This window comes from Musca domestica, unplaced genomic scaffold (assembly GCF_030504385.1).
Source record: "Musca domestica strain aabys unplaced genomic scaffold, Musca_domestica.polishedcontigs.V.1.1 34, whole genome shotgun sequence".
NCBI classification, from domain to species: domain Eukaryota; kingdom Metazoa; phylum Arthropoda; class Insecta; order Diptera; family Muscidae; genus Musca; species Musca domestica.
The window spans coordinates 3,675,955-3,690,804 of record NW_026712313.1 but is presented as its reverse complement, the minus strand read 5'-3'; the positions used below and the strand labels follow the sequence as shown (position 1 = coordinate 3,690,804).

The following is a 14,850-nucleotide window of genomic DNA, read 5'->3' as shown; positions in this document are numbered from 1 at the left end:
TTGTGCACCAAACGTCTAATATTTACCCAAGTGGGATGAAATTTGGCACTTACGACCGAATTGAGTCTAGAAGCTAGTATGTCAAATTTGGTGAAGATCGGTTCAGATATAGCTATAGCTCCCATATATATTGTTCATCCGATATTTGTTACCCACAGCCGTAATATGCACTCCGTAACACTCAAATATATGAAATATAGGCCAGAAATATCTTTGCCAAATTTTATCAAGATTGGTTCAGATTTGGATATAGCTCCCATATATATCAAATGTGCAATACATGTCCGAATTTAACAGATACATATGCTGCGGCATATTTAGTCCTTTGAATTTTAAATTATAATTATAATCATAGCGTGTAGGATTGAATTCTCCCATAAAAACTTTTAATTGTTATGTGGAGCTCTATTGAAATATCAAAGTGGTGTAGGGTATTATAAAGTCGGCCCCGCCCGACTTTAAGACTTTCATTACTGGTTTTTATTTTAATTTTTTAAGCTAATAATACCCCAAAATACCAAAAATACAATACAGCTTGAGAACAATATTATAAAAATATAATTTTTCAACAACCAAATTGACTTGAGAATAATATTTTAATAAGCTTTCAAACATAAGCCTTAAGCTTGAGAAAATCTTGAGAATGTATTGAGAAATGCTTGTTTAACAATTATAGAATAATCGAAAGGGAACCCTTATTCATAAGCTTATTCTTGTAATTGCAGAATAAGCTTACGAAAGTAATATTATCTCAAGCTTATTTTTTCAATGGTATAAAATATTTATTTTTTAATTATTTTACACATTTCATTCATTGATCGCCATCCCAGCTGTCGCTGCCTCCTGTTGCATTGATACCTAGATGATTTCTATCCCCTTATTTGAGCTTCCGCATCTCCTCCACTAATTCTTCACTTCTCTTGAATTATTGCAACTTTTTGACGCCTCTATTCTGAAATGAGATTGAAATAATATACACTACAGATTCCCAGATTTATTATTCATCATTACCTTAGAGTTTCGTCCAGAAATGGGTCTTAAATTCGCGTGATTTTGATTTTAACCAAAGAAAATATTTTTTTTGTCGACAATTTTCACAAAAAAAAATCAAAAAAATTTGTCAACAAAGGACAGATTTGAGAAAAGTTTGTGCAAAAAAGTTTTTCTCTAGCATTGTTGAGGAATTCTTACGATAAACTATTTTCATAATATTATTCTCAAGCTGTATTGTATTTTTGGTATGTTGGGTATGTGTGAGTATTTTTGGTTTCAATGTAAATTCCATACATTTTTTGTCTATAAGCATTTTTTTGAAAATTGAACACATATATTGTGTAGAACCCCAAAAGAATATCTAAATTTGAAAATACAATTTTTGTTGAAAAAAATTAAAAATTTAAAATATGGATTTAATACTGAGCCGCACGCACTACTTTAAGCACACACATATACATTAACTATACTGGGTTATTGATAATCAGTGGGGGCTTCAAAAATAGTTCTGCGATTAAAGTTCGTTCACTGGCTCAAACAAAAATCAAGGTTTGGCAATTTAATGCTGCGTACATAAATACACACGAATAAATTTCTTCCGTATATTGTAGACAGTTTGGTATATTTGGGTGGGTTCTTATCGCCAAAAATACAAAAAATAGACATTACAAGCGATTAAGTATTCTATTAAGTCTATTCACAACCCGACAATCGGATGATTTTTTCTCATTATTAAACATAAGTCTCGTGTTTACAAAACATACATATAAAAATAGTGATTATTTAACTTTGACAAAAAAAAAATAAATAAAATAAATAAATAAATATAAGACGAAGCACAAATATGTCCACCCTTTACTAAGAGATCTAAGGTCCTTGAAACACCGTTAGCAAGGCGATATGTGATTAGAATATTTTTATTCCCTCCACAATAGGAAGGACGATATATACAATTTGTCATTAAACCTCAAATATTCGCCGGGAATCCTAAAAAATAAATGTACTTATATATACTCCTCAGTTTACTCAATGATGTCCGTCCCTCGACTTGTCCGTCTGTCTGTTGAAATCAAATATTACTTGAATTTTCGAATTGATTCCATATAATTGTACCTTCCGATATAGCTTCCGAAGATTCTAGTTATATATTCCAAAAATATTTTTATACCCTCCAGCATTCTATGAAGGGTATATTAGCTTTGTGATTCCGTTTGTAACTCCTCGAAATATTCCTAATAGGCCCTACAAAGTGCAAAATACTAAGACGATCAAGCGATCTCCGTCCGTCCGTCAGTCTGTCTGTCCGTCTGTCTTTTGTAATCACGCCATCTTTCAAACGAACTGAGATAGAAGGCTAAAATTTAGCATACATGCATAGTTTAACTGTAAGCAGGTTAAGTTCATAAATGGGGCATGTCTGTTCACGGTTTCGTATAGCCCTCATATGGCGGTACCTCCCGATATTCGATATTTTAATGATTTTAGCGACATTATTCACTGGAACTGTTTCAAATTTCGTACTTAAAGTTCGTAATGGGTACTACAACCAATGTCAAAAATATTTCGTATATCGGTTTTCAGTTAAGTGGTAGTTTTCGGTTTTTTTTTTTTTTTTTTTTTTTTTTGAAAATTTTCAAGTTCCTTTCAAATAGTAGAGGGTATTAAAACTTCTGCCCGGCCGAACTTAGTTTTTTTTTTCTCCACCTTGAAAAGGAGGGTATATTAACTTTGTCATTCCGTTTTTAACATCCCTAAATATTCGTCGTAGACCCCATAATAATCAGCAAAAATTCTACAATTTCTAAAATTCTTTAAGCATGTTCGTCTGTCTGTCTGCCCGTCTTTCTGTCTGTTGAAATCACGATACAGCCCACATTATTTGACGTAGAGCTTCAAAATTAAGCAGAAAAATTTGTAAAATGAGACGTATCGGTTTTTTACTTGTTTTCCTTATCCGAATTTTAGCAATTATAAAATAGGCTCCTGTCTTTATACCTTTAAGTATAAGTATAGTTGCTTTGTTAAATATAATATAATATAAAAATTATAATTTTAAACGCTAAAACGTCTAGATCGTATGTCTATGTGGATCAATTCCTTTTCAGGACATTTGGAGTCGATCTAGGGGTGTTCTTTTGTCTGTCTGTCTGCCTATCTGTCTGGCTTATGCGCACGATAACTCTAGAAGATAATATCCGATTTGATCCAAATTTGATACATCATAATATTATTATCAAACTTACATCGAGTTCAGTTGTGGAAATATCGGTCTATTTCTTCTGGTACCTTCCCCACTAATGGCCAATTTTTTCAGAAAATAATTTATCTTACACAACCAGAAAGGATTATCCAATTTTGCACAAACTTTACAAATCCGAATATGTATGTATATGCATATGAGAATATCGGCACACTCCATCAAGTACTTCCCCTTATAAAGGGTAAAACTTTTGAATAATTGTAACGCAAATCAAAATATATTTAAATAAACCGACCCATATTTTTTAAATAAATAAATGTCGCCTATTTAGTGTAAGTTTTCAAATTTCAATTTTCCCAAAAAAAAAAAGGTAAAGAAAGTCTTTATGATACCCTACACCACTTTGCTATTTTAGTAGAGGGCCACATAACAATTAAAAGTTTTTATGGGAGAATTCAATCATACACGCTATGATTATAATTATAATTTAAAGTTCAAAAGACTAAATATGCCGAAGCATTTGTATCTTTTAAATTCGGACTTATTTATATATATGAGAGCTATATCCAAATTTGAACCGATCTTTATAAAATTTGGTAATGATATTTGTCAGCTGTATTTCATATATTTCCATGAATATCGTTGTTACGGAGTGCATATTATGGCTGTGGGTAACAGATATAACAAATCGGTTGAACAATATATATGGAAGCTATAGCTATATCTGAACCGATCTTCACTATACTCACCATACTAAATTCTAGACTCAATTCGGTCGTAGTGCCAAATTTCATCCAATTTGGGCAAATAATAGACGTTTGGTGCACAATAAAAGGTAAATCGGACGAAGTTATATGTGGGAGATATATCCAAATCCGAACCGATCTCGATAAAATTTAGTAAAGGTCTTTCTGAGCTATATTTGATATATTTCCCCAAATATTGTTGTTACACAGTGCATATTACGGCTGCGGAGGACTAAAATAACAAATCGGATGAACAATATATATTGGAGCTATAGCTAAATCTGAACCGATTTCAATCAAATTTGGCATACTTATTTTCAGGCCTAAGTTGGTTGTATGTGCAAAATTCCATACTATTCGGGTTGATATTACATGTTTGGTGCACAATAAAAAGCAAATCGGACGCAGATATATATGGGAGCTACATCTAAATTTTTACCGATTATTTCCAATTTCAATAGAGTTCGTCCTTGGGCCAAACAAATGATTTGTGCACAATTTCATCTGGATCGGGTAAATAAATGCAAACTGAACTTTGTTTACAAAAATACATGGACAGACGGACGGACATGCATAAATCGACTCAGAATGTGTTTCTATGCAGATCATCAAAAGGAACTATGAGTCCATCTCGTTTCCTTTTGCCTGTTACAAACAAATGCACAAAGGCATAATACCCTGACCACCTTGTGGTGTAGGTTACAAAACTCAAAAATATTTCAAAATATTTTTAAACTAAAAGTTTAGGTATTTATTAAATTTTGAAATTGCCGTATGGCAACTTGTTGTTAGTTTTAAAATTTGTCAATACACTAAAATCCCATAAAAACACTACAGCTCATTTTGCGAAAATTAGCTTCCTCTATGAAAGACAAACATAATACTGCGTTTAATTGTTAAAATTTAAAAAAAATTGTTTTGAAGGTTTGAGCTCATCAAAGAGATACTAACCTCCTCCACAAAAAAGAAACATTTTGAAAACATCTCTTTCTGTTTATAATCTTCAGCATTGAACTCCTTAACCTCAGCCAAGCCGAAATTCTTATCAGCGAACTGAGAGACATGAACACGCGTAACAAACGTTTTATTTTTTTGGTTAAACAAAAATATTATACAATTAATTCTAATTTTGGCAATTATGAAATTTCATCTAATAATTTCAAATTTATTATTTCTCATAAGGAGATAAGAAACTGGACTGGCTTTCAAAATCTTTGCAAAAAAAGTACGAGGTTAAATTGTGAACTTTGACTTGAAATTGAAGTGATAATATGTTCCGGTCCTAATGTCCTAAAATTGTATATATAAAGAAAAGGTAATGTATATTTGCAAATTTCAAAATAAATTTAATTGAAGTCTACATTGATATGAAGGATGACTATGTAGTGACGAGACAAAATGGGTCAAGGTGGAATCTAGCAAAGTCTGCATGGGGATGAACATTGATAAACACAACTCAGACAATGGGGGATCACAGTCAAAAAGGTGCAAAATAATTTGTCTATCACAAAAAATAATTATGTAATTCATTTTTTAAGTTGTACCTAGAAACAGGTCTATCAATCATCATATATAATAATTTTTTAGTTAGAGTACGCCAATTTACACCAAATATAATTTCATTGAAAATATTGTATATCATATTATATGCCTTTCTCCATTTGTGCATTGGAAATTTCGTACAGCTCACATTTTTTCAAATTTTTTGAACTTTTGTGGTGGAGGAATTCAAAAGAGTGGACCGACCGATGGAAAATGGAAGATTTCTACAATTGCATCAATATAGCCAACAATATTAAGATGTGCAAAATCTCAATAAAATCGGATAATTCTTTTTTACTTTGAGATAATTATTATACCCTCCAGCATAGTATGGAGGGTATATTAAGTTTGTCATTCCATTTGTAACACCTCGAAATATACATTTTAGACCCCACAAAGTATATATATTCTTGATCAGCATAAAATTTTATGTCGATTTGGCACTGTCCGTCGGTCTGACCGTTTATCCGTCTGTGGAAATCACTCTAGCTTCCGAACGAAATGAAGTAGGTTTATACAATTTTACTCAAAGGTGTATTATCTCTGCAGGACTTTTGGTATTGAAAATGGACCATGTAGGTCCACGTCTTCGTATAGCCCCCATATAACGGCACCTCTCGATATTCGGTATTTTGATTATTTTAGCGACATGATTCACCGGAATTGTGTAAAATTTGTTATTTGAAGTTCGTAAGAGATACTACAGCCTAATACAGAAAATGAACCATGTAGGTCCACGTCTTCGTATAAATATATAACGGGACCTCTCGATATTCGGTATTTTGATTATTTTAGCGACATGATTCACCGGAATTGTGTAAAATTTGTTATTTGAAGTTCGTAAGAGATACTACAGTCTAATACAGAAAATGAGCCATGTAGGTCCACGTCTTCGTATAGCCCCCATATAACGTTAACTCCCGATAATCGGTATTTTGATGATTTTGGAGACATCATGCACCGGATTTTTTTTTTCAAATTTCGCATTTGAAGTTTGCGATGGATACTACAGCCTCTGCCAGAAAATTGTCTGTGCAGGTCCACGTCTTCGTATAGCCCCCATACACGGGTATCCCCCGATATTCAGTATTTTGATGATTTTAGAGACATCATGTGCCGGAATTGTTTCAAATTTTGTATTTGAAATTAGTAATGGATACTAATGTCTATGCCAGATAATTGTCTGTGCAGGTCCACGTTTTATAACACCCATGGTACCTCCCTATATTCGATATTTTGATGATTTTAGCTACATTATAAACAATTTTTTTCCAGTTTCGCCTTTGAATATTGTAATAGCTTATGACAAAATTTGGCTATACAGGTCCGCGTCGTTGTATAGACCATAATATACGGCTACATTTGGTATTTTTAATATTTTAACAGAATTTTTAACGGATTTTATTCCTTATTTTATTTATTTTTTTTTTCAAAAATTGCTAAATTTGTACCGAATGGTGAAGGGTATTTTAAGTTCGGCCCAGCCGAACTTACAACTTTTTTACTTGTTTTTGGTTTAAAATGTTGACCTTTTGTGGGAGAGGTACAGAGATAAGAGAATTATTATTGTCCATTTTCGATTCGGACCAATCGATTTTTTGGTGAAAATATTACGATGTACGAAGTTTGGGCCAAATAGGATACTACCTTGCAGAGTTATCGGACGCTCAGACAGACAGATGGTTAACTAGGATCTAAATCCGTTGTTTCGATGTGACACATTCGGCCATATCAAATATAGACGTATGGCTGAGGCTAAAAAAAAAAAAAATACCCGCAACCCTTCGTTCGTCAAAAGTTCACAAAAAACCAGTAAAAAGCTGTTCGTCGGCCGGACCGAAGTTTGAATACCCTTCACCATTTGGAACGAATTTGGCAATTTTAAAAATAAAAATAAAATCCATTAAGAATTCTGTTAAAATCTTAAAAATACCGAATGTAGACGTGTCTATACAACGACGTGGACCTACATAGACAACTTTTTTCATAAGCCATTACAATATTCAAATGCGAAACTTGAAAAAAAAAAAATCGGCGAATAATGTAGCTAAATTTATTAAAATTCTGGATATAGGGTTATACCAAAACGTGGACCTGTACAGACAGTCTTCTATCATAAGCTTTGGTATCCATTACGAACTTCAAATACGAAATTTGAAACGATTCCGGTGAATAATGTAACTAAAATCATCAAAATACCAAATATAGGGAGGTACCATTGGGGCTATACCAAAATGTGGACCTGCACAGACAATTTTCTATCATAGGCTTTGGTATCCATTACGAACTTCAAATACGAAATTTGAAATGATTCCGGTGAATAATGTCGCTAAAATCATTAAAATACCGAAGATCGGGAGGTACCGTTATATGAGGGCTATACGAAGACGTGAAACTGCACAGACAATTTTCTGTCCCTGTATTCATTACGAACTTCAAATACCAAATTTGAAACATTTCCGGTGAATAATGTTGCTTAAATCGCAAAAATACCGAAAACAGGGAGGTAACATTTTATGGGAGCTATACCCAAACGTGGACCTACATGGCCCATTTTCAATATCAAAAGTCCAGCAGACATAATATACATTTGAATAAAATTTTATCAACCTACCGTACTTCGTTCGGAAACTAGAGTGTTTTCCGCAGACGGACGAACATTGCTAAATCAACATAGAATTTTATGGTGATCAAGAATATACAGGGTGAGATAAAAAAAACTGCAAAAAAGTCAAACGCCATAATTTTTACATTTTATTGAATGAAAGCAAAAAATGTCGGAAATAGCATCAAATTTTAAAATAAGTTTAGATTTGTTCGAATTGGTCACCTTTGGCACGAATTATGGCCTTCGAACGGCCAATGAAAATGTCACATGCTGCCCGAATGTTGCTGTGCGGTATTTTGGCCCATTCCCGGCGAAGCGCTTGCTTGAGGTGATCGACACTTTGGTATTTTTAGTGTCAACCTTAGTTTCCAAAATACTCCAGACACAATAGGCCAACGGAGAGAGACCACCATGTACAGTATCGGTCGACTCCATCAAGTATCTCCCCCCAAAAGGTCAAAATTTTGAATTATGACATGCGTGAAATTTGGACTCTTTGTCGAGGCAGTACCAGTACCATTAAAGTTATAATTATTCCAAATTTTGACTCTTTGTGGGGGAGGTACTTGAAGTCCATTTTCGCACCTGACATATTAGGATTTTCAAAGTTGGAGTAAAATCGGATCATCCTTTCATTTTCTGTGCAGTAAAATATTTTCTTTGAAAATTGGGATGTACCAGAATGAGTGGGCCGATATTTCCCATCTCTGATTTCGATCTAAGTTTAATAATAACATTACGATGTAGCACGTTTGGACTAAATCGGATACTACCAGCCAGCTAGACGGTCGTACGGAAACCGCTAAATCGACGCCAAGTGTCCAGAAACGGCCCAAAGAGACCCAGGGTCCAAGACCGTTATTTCGATGTGACACGTTTAAGCCGTATCAAATGATATATACCCTCTGGCTCAATGAAAATTGTACCTATTCGATCTCAATGCAAATTTTCAAACCTTTATTTGTAGCTGATAGCTCAGGCTATCAAGATCTTACCAGTTGTTCAAACTCCGTGCAGTAGCAATTTGTACTTTTTGTACCATTTCGTACGAATTTCGAAATTCGATTTAATTTACATATGATTCGGTTAAGAGATTCTGTATAACATTAAAGAGGTTATACTTCCGGGTACACTTCGTATTACATCGATTAATAATATTCTCTTCAAAATTTTGCTCTTCAGTGTAACCGACAACTTTTTTCCTATTTGAACTTTGCTAATTTATTTTGAATTTTTCTCAGGAATTTTTGCTGATAACAAAATTTGCGATGTTGAAAAATCGAGATGTGCAAAAAATATTTTTTAATCAGTGTATGAAAGATTCAATTGTCGATTAGGGTCAGAAAATGATTTATTTTATTGACAATTTTCATTTACTGGTCATCAGTTCCAAGGAGCATTTTCAAAAAGCAACAACAGTTATTAAGTGACGGCAGTTCATTATCGGAAAAAAATAAATATGTCTTTCCTTGCAAAAATTGTCCTTGTCGTTTTCATGTTGGTCTGCTGTTTGCAGGTAAGAATTTGAAATAAAATGGAATTTCAAGGACATAAAATAGAAATGATTTATAATAAAATTACAATAATTTATTTTAATTTATAAAATTTAGTAATAATTTAATATTGTATTATTTTTTTTTTTTTTTTTGAATTCTTTGAAGTTTGTCTTTATGGCCCGTTTGAGACGTGAGGACACCTCAGCTGATAAAGCAAAATCTGTGGATAGTATAGATATCAATGCCTTGGGCAACATGATCTTGGATAAATTGAAGGATAGCTTAAAGAATGGCGATGAAACGTTGAAGGTAAAATTTTTGAAATTGTTCAAAATGAAAGATTGATTTTATTATTTTGTATAATTTTTAGAATATCCTTGATGTCGCCACTAATTCATTCCAACAATATGCTAATAATGCAGCAGCTGCTGCTGCTTAAGTTGTGTGATCGTGAGTGATCTTAGAAATGTAAATTGTGGAAATGCCTAAAAGTAGGCTTTATTTTTTGATTGAAGTATTCAACGATTTAAATGATCTTCAATACAATTGATCTTTAATATATTCAATAAAAACCTATTAAATATTGATTTTTCAAACAAGAATAAAAAAATGCTCAGTTTAGGAATTAAGACAAAGTGGAATTGAATATTCAAATTATCGGTTACAACGAAAACTTGGTGAGCATCTATGTTACTTAGACTTTAGCATTAGGGGCTTAAACAATTGATATTTTCTAAGGAAATTATTTGCCTTAGTTAGTATGTATAATTTTTTACAAAATTTTTTTTTATTGGAGTAAACTTAGAACTTAATTTTGGACCTATGGATAAAGGTAGTATTAGTGGAAATTAAAATAACTATGGAAACAGCCAATAATTTCCAGATACAAAAATTACCAATTTTGAATTTGATTAAAAATCCGATAAATCATATTTGAGCAAAAAATTAGAAATATTTTTTTTTTAGTGTGGCTTGGATTTTTGTCCACCTCTGTTCTGGCCCTTTTTTCGTTTTTTCAATTTTTGCGCTTCCAATAGAGCCAGGGCCTCGGCTTCAGCTTCCTATACCCCAAAAACAAAAATCATTGAATTAAGATAAGAGATTTGAAATCATTTTAATTTGGAATACCTGTCTCTTCAATTCCGCTAGCTGACGTTCACGTTCCTCCTTTTCAAGACGTTTTTCAATTTCCCGATGAAATCTTTCAATTTCTTGGAGATGCATTTTCTTTGCATCTCGCAGCTTATCTATTTGGGCTTGAATGTAATTGTTCTTATTTTCCATTACCTCAAATTCGTTATCGAAACGTTCCTGAAGTTCATTGATTCGTCTTTTGTATTGCTACAAATGGAGAATTTGGAAGTTAAAAAATTGGGTACTTAATGCTGTATTATGAAATTAAGCAAACATATAAGATAAAATTTTGGAATTTTGAATTTGGATCACTGTTTGCCGGCAGGAGTGACTTATGCATGAACCAAAACGGCACAAAAAGTACTCAAATGGTACTTAATAAAACAATAAAACCCACAAGGTCACATTTTGATGTGCAGGCTTTAAGACACGTCTGCATTTTATAAATTTCGACAGAAAATTGTACAAAAGTCCAAAGGTATTCTTCTAAGGAATACAGTTTACGCGGATTATTCAAAGAATATTTTTCCATGGAACCTTAGCTTCACCAACGTGGATTTTTTAAAGAATATTTTTCTATGGAACCTCAGAGCCCTCAGAGTTATTAACGTGGGTGTTAATAACAACCATGAGACATGTCTGCACTTTATTAACATAGACCAAAAGTTTTATAGCAAGTACCAAAGGTACTAAATGCTGTACGATGGTACTTAATGAACTGAAAAAGCATGATTCGTGAAATTTGCAACTAAGGTCCCAGTTATTGTTCAGGATTGAGACATAACTATATTTTGGAAGATTCGTACGATAGTGTTTAAAAAAGTTACTAAATGTACAAAATGCTGTAGCATTTTACTTGTTGAATTTACATAACTATAATTTAAAAAATAAACATAAACTATAAACTATGCAGAATCAACGCCCCGACGAAATGGCTAATGCTATAACTTGAAATGTTGTACGAAAGCTTATCTTTATGTAATTGCCTGGGTTTTTGGAAGACCGTACTAAAAGGCTACGAAAAGCACTAAAATGTACTAAAAATTTAATAATTTGTATGGGACAAATAGAATGAGCTAGAATTCCTATATTTGAAATGAGAGTCACTGCTGGAGCGCACAATAGATGTACTAAAGGGTTTTTGGAAATTCGAAAAATTCTAAAATTGTACCAATTGGTATTATGTGAACGGAGAGATAAAAACTTGACATTTGGTATAAGAATCACGATTGAAAATTAAGTTTGATATATGAAGGTGGTTTTGGAAGTGTGTACTAAGTGTGCGAACTGTACAAAATAGTACTAAATTTTGCAACAGTTTGGTCAAGGGTGAACGGATGAAACTGGAATTTTTAAAGTTTGTTTGGGGACCCCAATTTTTATTGGTTGTACATTTGTGATAAAGAGGTGGTTTCGGAAATGTGTACTACAAGTGCAAGAAAAGTACTAAATTTTACTATATTTGGTACAATTTGGTATTTGATGCATTTTGGTCTTGAGTGAGTGCCCAAAGTATGAAATTTGTTATTAGAATCGATGTTCATGTGAAGCCTGGGCGTATGGAGGTGGTTTCGGAAATGTGTACGAAAAGTACTTAGTTTGGAACTGTGTTTTATAATTGTTCGAAAAGTACTAAATGGTACTTAGTTTGGTACAGTTTTGTTTGGTTAAATGAAGCTGGAATTTGAAAACTTTGTATTGGGTTCCCCGTTGGTGGCAGATTTTTGATAAAGAGGTAGTTTCGGAAATGTGTACTACAAGTGAACGAAAAGTACGAAATAATACTATATTTGCTACTAAGTGAACAGATAGTGCTTAAAATCTGAAAATCGGTATTAAGGTTGTTGTTCATGAGTAGCCTTAACACAGAGAGGTGGTTTTGGAAACGTGTACTACAACTTTAAGAAAAGTAATAAATGGTACTAAATCTGGTATTGGGTGACGGAATAGAGTTGAAATCCTTAAATTTTGTATAGATGTCTCCGTTGATGTCTGAGGTTAAGAAATGTAGGTGGTATTGGAAATTTGTACTACAGGTACACGAAAAGTACTATATAGTATAATATTTGGTACAATTTGGTATTGGCTGAACAGACATTGGTTTCGGAATTGTGTACCATAATTGTACCAAAAGTACTAAATTGTACTAAATTTGGTATTGAATGAAGGAATAGAGCTGGAATCCCGAAATTTGGTATTGCGATAACAGTCTAGGATTGAAAAAATGGAACAGTTTTGCAAATGTGCACTCCAATTGTTCGAAAAATATTAATCGTAGAAAAAATTTGGAATGGCTTAATTATATTTTCAAATAATTATTAGAGCCATTAACACGAATTCTTAAAGAATTATCAGAGTCTTCGATTTTTTAAATATTTTTCCAAGGACTATCAGAGCCGGCAACACATTTTTTAGGTTATTTTTTGAAGAACTTTTAGAGCTACCATAGTAGATTTTTAGTTATGTATATTAAGTACAATCGGAGTCATCAACTTGGACTTTTTAGAATATTTCTTTCATTTTCCCAAAGAATGTCAGGGCTTACAACGTCGATTTTTTACAATATCTTTGAAGGACTATAAGGGCCATCAATGTGGGTTTTTAATACAAATATATTCCAGAAGAAGCATAGACGTCAAAGTGGATATTTTTATAATATTTTTTCAAGGGCTATCAGAGCCATCGACGAGGATTTTAGAAGAATATTTTTTTGAGGACAATGAGAGCTATCAAAATGATTTTTAAGGATCATTAGAAGCATCAACTTGGATATTATTAAAATATTTGTTAAGGTATACCAGAGCCAGCAACGTTAATTTTTTTAAAGAATATTTTTAAGAGCATTTTTTTAGAATATTTTTCCAAGCTCATGGTCCTTGGATCTTGGATTTATGTTTTAAATATTTATTAAACGACCATCAGGGCTATCAACGTGGCTATTTGTGGAATGTAGAATAGATATTCAGTGGCATCGACTTACAATTTTTTAAAAATAAAAAAAAAAAAAAATTTGTTATTTTGTTTCTCAATGACCACCCGAACAGCCAACCTGGATTTTTCAAGAATATTTTTCGAGCATCCTCAGAATAATCAACGTGGATATCTTAAAGAATATTATTTTAAGGACTATGGAGCAATAAACATGGACTTATTTAAGGGATATTTTTAAGGACCTTCAACATTCATGAACAAGAGTTTTTTTCAGAATATATTTTCAAGCGATCCCAAACGTGGATCATTTAAGGAATATTTTTCAGCACCCATTATAATCCTCAAATTTAACTTTTTTAAGAAGAGATTGTCCAAGGACATCAGAGAGATCGTTTAACAAAATTTCATACTAACCTCCACCAGCGAATAGTAGGTATCCATTATGCTATCGCCGCAATGTTTTTCCGTCATTATTTTCTCATTTAGTTTTTCAATTTCATTCGTATAAGCCGATACGGCCTGATCCATGCGATATTGATTTTGTTTGACGATGGAACGATACCAATTCAATTCATAGCGGACCTCAATGGGATCAAAAACTAAGGAGAATTAATATTAAATTTTACAACTGAAATTATTTTTTTTTCTGGAATACCATCGGAATTCATGAAAATCTCTTCAAGGGCCGTTAAACGTTTTTGCTGCTTTTCCAAAAAATCATTGACATTTTCCACCATGACACGATCCTGGGTCTCCTTGAGGGTTTTTAATAATTTTTCCCTCTCATGTGCAAGAGATTCGGGGAGGTTATGGTATAGTTGGACATTTCTGAGGAGATTTTAATTTAAACCCGAAATTCAAATATTTGTTATATAAATCAATTGCATACCTCAGACACTTCCATAGATCCTCCTCCTTTAAAGACTCATGCTTTTTGGTTTCCACAGCCGCTTCGAATATTAAATCAATGAATTTTTCAATTTCTCTAACATCAGCTGCAACCTTTTGCTTCTCCAAACATGTTGGGTTGCTTTCCATCAGCAACACATCAACCCAAATACAATTTGGCAATTTTCGTCGTTCCAGAAAATCTTCATGTGACCAACTGAAGACATTATGCGAAATCTTTTCCACATCAGACAAATCGTACTCCTGGCAATAATCGATGTTCGTAAGAAATTTCAATTGTTCCCAAATTGT

At 32.9% G+C, this 14,850-nt stretch overlaps 1 protein-coding gene and 1 long non-coding RNA gene across 2 annotated transcripts; both read right to left on the bottom strand.

The window, feature by feature from the left end:
- Positions 1 to 757: 757 nt before the first annotated feature.
- LOC131803854 (uncharacterized) lies at positions 758 to 1,246 on the bottom strand. The gene is made up of 2 exons (XR_009342802.1): positions 1,012 to 1,246; positions 758 to 952 (listed from the first exon to the last, which is right to left on the bottom strand). It is a non-coding gene; the product is annotated as an uncharacterized LOC131803854 (long non-coding RNA).
- Positions 1,247 to 10,510: 9,264 nt separating this feature from the next.
- LOC131803837 (uncharacterized) lies at positions 10,511 to 14,152 on the bottom strand. The gene is made up of 3 exons (XM_059125596.1): positions 14,065 to 14,152; positions 10,714 to 10,926; positions 10,511 to 10,646 (listed from the first exon to the last, which is right to left on the bottom strand). The coding sequence occupies exons 1-3, from the start codon at positions 14,119 to 14,121 to the stop codon at positions 10,548 to 10,550; spliced, it is 369 nt and encodes a 122-aa protein (XP_058981579.1). The 5' UTR covers positions 14,122 to 14,152; the 3' UTR covers positions 10,511 to 10,547.
- Between the last annotated feature and the right edge of the window lie 698 nt (positions 14,153 to 14,850).